Source organism: Lolium perenne, chromosome 7 (genome assembly GCF_019359855.2).
Source record: "Lolium perenne isolate Kyuss_39 chromosome 7, Kyuss_2.0, whole genome shotgun sequence".
Lineage (NCBI taxonomy): Eukaryota > Viridiplantae > Streptophyta > Magnoliopsida > Poales > Poaceae > Lolium > Lolium perenne.
The window spans coordinates 10,496,378-10,501,638 of record NC_067250.2 but is presented as its reverse complement, the minus strand read 5'-3'; the positions used below and the strand labels follow the sequence as shown (position 1 = coordinate 10,501,638).

General features: G+C 47.2%; 1 protein-coding gene across 1 annotated transcript; it reads right to left on the bottom strand.

Annotated features, from left to right (window-relative positions):
- Positions 1-2,877: 2,877 nt before the first annotated feature.
- Positions 2,878-4,250, bottom strand: LOC127311457 (glucan endo-1,3-beta-glucosidase 14-like). The gene has a single exon (XM_051341881.2). The coding sequence runs from the start codon at positions 4,201-4,203 to the stop codon at positions 2,935-2,937; it is 1,269 nt and encodes a 422-aa protein (XP_051197841.2). The 5' UTR covers positions 4,204-4,250; the 3' UTR covers positions 2,878-2,934.
- Between the last annotated feature and the right edge of the window lie 1,011 nt (positions 4,251-5,261).

The following is a 5,261-nucleotide window of genomic DNA, read 5'->3' as shown; positions in this document are numbered from 1 at the left end:
AGTTGATGGTGGCTTATCTATACTTCAATATGCCGATGATACAATTCTATTTATGGATCATGATCTTGAAAAAGCTCAAAATTTGAAATTAATCTTGGCGGCTTTTGAGCAATTGTCAGGATTGAAAATCAATTTCCATAAAAGTGAATTGTTCTGTTTCGGTGATGCCCAAAATGATATGACTCTGTATACAGAGTTGTTTGGTTGCGGGCAAGGCCAATTTCCGATTCGTTATTTGGGTATTCTGATTCATTATCGGAGACTTACAATCGCGGAATGAAAATTAGTGGAAGAAAGACTACAAAAACGCCTTAGTAGTTGGAAAGGCAAGTTGCTGTCCCTAGGTGGAAGATTGGTACTCATTAATTCGGTACTCACAAATATGGTACTGTATATGTTATCATTTTTCATCCTACCAAAAGGAATTCTGCATAAACTCGATTATTATCGATCCAGATTCTTTTGGCAAGGGGACAGCGAGAAAAAGAAATATCGACTGGTTAAGTGGAGTATAGTTTGTAGTCCCAAAGACCAAGGTGGGCTTGGAGTTCATGATTTGGCAGTCAAGAATTCGGCTCTATTGGGAAAATGGCTGTTTAAGCTCCTCACTGAGGATGGGACTTGGCAGACTATCTTTCGGCGAAAGTATATCGGTTCGAAGACATTATCCCAAATGGTTTGGAAACCAGGGGATTCTCACTTCTGGGCCGGGCTAATGGCGACAAAAAATGAATTTTTTCGCCATGGCACTTTCTCAATCAGGAATGGAGCACAAATACGTTTCTGGGAAGATGCTTGGCTTGACAATGCACCCTTAAGTGAACAGTATCCAGCTCTTTATAGGATTGCTCGTCGTCAAGGTGATACCATTGCTACCGTAATGGCTACCTCACCCCCGAATGTGACGTTCAGACGGGTTTTACTTGGACAAAGGCTTGTGGCATGGAATACCTTAATTCAACGGCTCGGGGATATTCAATTATCGGACGAACCGGACGAATTTAGATGGAACCTTCATGCCAATGGTGCTTTCTCTGTGAAATCTTTCTACAACGCGATCCTTTTTTCTGATTTACCAGTTGATAATAATAAGAAGATTTGGAAGATGAAGATACCATTAAAAATTAAAATTTTTGGATGGTATCTTCGTCGAGGGGTAATCCTCACCAAAGACAATGTAATTGGCATGGGAGTACTCGATGTGTTTTCTGTCATCAGGACGAAACAATCAAGCACTTATTCTTCCAGTGCCAGTTCGCGAGATCTATATGGTCAGTCATCCAAGTAGCGTCTACCCTGTATCCTCCGACTAGTGTTGCCAATGTCTTTGGCAATTGGCTTCATGGTGTCGAATCAAGGTTTAAGTTGCTTCTTAGGGTGGGGGCGCTAGCAGTTATCTGGGCGCTTTGGCTATGTAGAAATGACAAGATTTTTAATGATATAAATTGCTCTTTGTTGCAGGTCATCTACAGATGTACAGGTATTCTCCGTTCGTGGTTACCTCTTCAGCGAGTGGAGAACCGAGACCTGTTTACGAAGGTCTGTACACGGTTGGAGGCTACGGCGAGGGATACTTTTTTCCAACATGGGTGGCAGCATAGTCTACGGATAGATGCCCCACCCACTTCTTAGGCGTTATATGATTCATCGTTCCGATATGTATCTCGCCTAGTTTTTTGTTTTTTATCTTTTTTGAACCTGAGACAACATAAACGGCTGTGTGCATTCTGGTTATGCAGATGCTGGATGTAATTGCTTATAAAAGTAATGAAAGCATCTTTTATCAAAAAAAAAAAATTAGGAGACGTCAGTGGAGATACTCCTGTAAGTGACGTGCTTGATGGTATAAAAGGTAGTCACGATAAAAAACACTCAGAATGGAATGGAGAACTTCGAACAAGAATCCGATCATGTCGAGCAACAGCATCAACATGATATATATCATTGTATCAGCTACATCTCTTCTTCTACACAGCTAGAACACGTACAGATGAATCACGCGATCGAACTGGACTAAAAAAACAATGATGAATGAATCAATAGCCTGTGTGCAATCTGCAATGCTATGCATCTACGTACAGCCTCGAGATCGTCATGACCAACATAGACCGTACACCACGAGGAATATGATGGCCGTCAGCGGTGAGCTTCCGGTGCACCGCCACCGTTTCGCCTATGAAAAGAGGAGAGCATCCATATGGAGTAAAGTGAGTCAGTGAGCATGATTCCAAAGGGGAAAAACAAAAGCATTGCTTGCAAAGGAGGACTAGCATAAACTGCACTGCTCCACTATGCCGAAACAACACACACGGCTTTTGCAAGTGCTAAACATGATTGTCCATTCGATGAGCAAATATATCTATTATTTAGTTCTTTTGAGAACAAAATGAGCATGACAGCTTGATCAGTTATCATGTTCAAAATCAAATGTGCATGTTGGTAACTTCATATAGTACTAATCAGAGTATCAGATTACAGTAGCTACATGCAAAAACAGGTCTTCCTACGAAAGCAGTTTACACTAGCTAGAAGTTAAAGGTAACATGTACTCCCTTCCCTCCGTTCCTTTCTATAGTGCCTATAGATTTTTGGCATTTGTTTCAGAATATAATGTTGTAGCTCAGCTTTTTTTTAATTACCCCCTTTCCGTTCAACTCCCAAATCGTTCAGGTCCCAAATTTGTTATGGTAAGTTAGTAAGATATAGATTTTCCAAATTTTACGTTGATCTCAAATCGTTCAGCTAGGGGTGTTGTGCAAAAAATACTCCTGCGCTAATTTCCGTGCCAAAAAATACTTAGTTTGCGTTAAGTATATAGTTAGTATGTTGCATGAACAGAGATAGCATAGTTCTATACTTTTCTTATCAAATCGGGGTTTGCTAGCTATTACCGTGATAACCTGGCCGCAAGAGTGGCAGACATATGAAAGAAAACTATTGGCGAAGTTCACAAAGCAACAAAGCATGTGCATTACGACGTGTAATCACGTATAGGCAGTTAGGCACCTTGAGCGTGGCAGAAGAAATGGTGTAGTATCCAGTGCCCGGGCCAACACCGCCGCCCGTCTCGCCGGGCCCATCCGCAACGACCAGCCCGGCGCCACCACCCGTGCCGTTGTTGGCGCCGTTGCCATTGTCGTTGCCGCTACCCTTCCAGCCACTGATCGTGGGCGCCTTGACACCGACGTCGTACGCCGGCGTGCCGTCCGGCTTGAACAGCCCGTAATGCCGCTCGGACGCCGGGCCGGGCTTCTGGTTCTCGTTGAACAGCGCGAACACGTACACCTGCAAGGGCTCTCCTGGTGCGCCCGGCGTGCCCTTGCCCTGCGCCACAAGCCTCATCAGGTTCCCATTGTACCTCGCCGCGTTATGCGGCGAGGCCCCGGCCTCGTCGCCGTCGCCCTGCGACGGCCACCCCGTCTCGGACACCTGTATCTCCACCGCCCTCCCGTAGTCGGCGGCACATATAGCCGTCCGCACGGCGTCCACCTGCGCGTGCAGCATGTTGCCATACCGCAGCCCCGTGGCCGCGTCGAGAACGCCGGCGTTGGACTCGAACAGCACGTAGTCGAGATCCACGCTGCCTGAGTCGGCCTTGTAAGCGAAGTAGGGGTACGCGTTGATAAAAAACGGAGAGTTGGTCTTGGCGAGGAAGGCGAGGAGCGGCGTGATGTAGGGCAGGAGGTCGTGCCGGAACGCGCCGGAGGAGGGCGGGAATGAGGAGGAGAGCACGGCGAGGGAGTGAGCGGTGGTGACGGCGATGTGGGAGGTGATGTTGCACGCGGCGAGCGCGGCGTGGAGTGACTCCATGGCCGGAAGGAGGGAGCGGAGCATGGTGGTGTCGGTGCCAGTGAGCACCTCGTTGCCCACGGTGACGGTGGTGATTGACGTCGCCGGGAGGTGCGGGAGGATGTTGGCGCGGACCCAGGCTGCTGCGGCGGAAGGGTTGGATGCCAGCCGAGGGACGAGGTTGTCCGGGACCCCCACGGTGAAGTCGACGCCGGAGCCGGCGAACGCGCTGAGCACACGCGCGTCCGCGTCGTAGAGCTTGACCTTGGTGGCTTTTAGCGCTCGGAGGAGCACCGCCGCGTCCTGCGGCGACGGCAGGTTGTCCGCGACCTGCCCGTAGTTCACCCCGAGCGCTGCCGCCAAATCCAATGCAAGCGCGCCAACGGCCACGGCGAGGAGGAGCCGAAATGCCATCGGACCGGCCAGCCGGAGTAGGAGTGTGTGAAGCTCTCGCGACAATGTCGGAAGTGACAGCCACATAAGTGAATGATAGAATCGCGCGCTTTATAGCTTAGGAGGTTTTGCTGTTTTTGTGTCGGCATCGTGAAGGTGCCGTGTCCGCCGTTGGTACGCTCGATACTTCGATTTCGACCGTACAATCTGTGCATGCGTAGTTACACTCGTTTCTTCTCTATTGTTATAGTGTAGGATTATTGCGGAAATGGTGAATGGAACCTGGGTGCGCGCGCATCCATTTACGAAAAGTTCAAAAAAATGCTACTGTATTTAAAAGTTTCAAAAAAACGTGAAGTAAATTTTTGCATGTATATATTATGTTGATACTTACTCGTGTGTGTTTTCACGGAAAAATACCATTGTGTGTGACCTACACAAAAATGACAAAATGCAAATTTCTATTCCTGTGAATAGTAAAATTCCTATTCACTATTCTCATTTGGACATTTTGTCATTTTTATGCAGGCCACACACAATGGTATTTTTTTGTGAAAACTCACACGAGTAAGTATCAACATAATATGTACATGCAAAATTTTACTTCACATTTTTTTGAAACTTTTAAATAGCATTTTTTTGAACTTTTCGTAAATGGGTGCGCGCGCACCCAGGTTCCAAACGTCCGGGTCGAGGATTATTGGTGTTATAGTGTTGTTGCATTGTTGCTGTTCTCGGTGCCCACGAATCAGGAGACTGATTTACGTGTGTTTGGTTGATGGACTAATGTGGATGGGATGAGATGGTCTACATTTTGTGGATGGGATGGTTCACATTAGGCTGATCCCACATTTTGTTTGTTTTGGTTGGTAGAATCTAAGGGATGGGATGAGATGTGTTTAGCATATAATCTTTAATGGTAATTGATTAACTAAGAAAAAATAGCAATTAGCATAGCATTGGGGCAGGTGTCACCGGGAACAGCATGACGGCGTCATGAGGACGTGAACCCCTGGCTAGCACGACACCGGCCTTGGCTGCGCCGGCCTCTGCGCCCTTACCCCACTCCCGTTGGATGC

Excerpts from the sequence above, each read along its gene's own strand:
- LOC127311457 (XM_051341881.2), bottom strand. The coding sequence starts at position 4,203 with ATGGCATTTCGGCTCCTCCTCGCCGTGGCCGTTGGCGCGCTTGCATTG.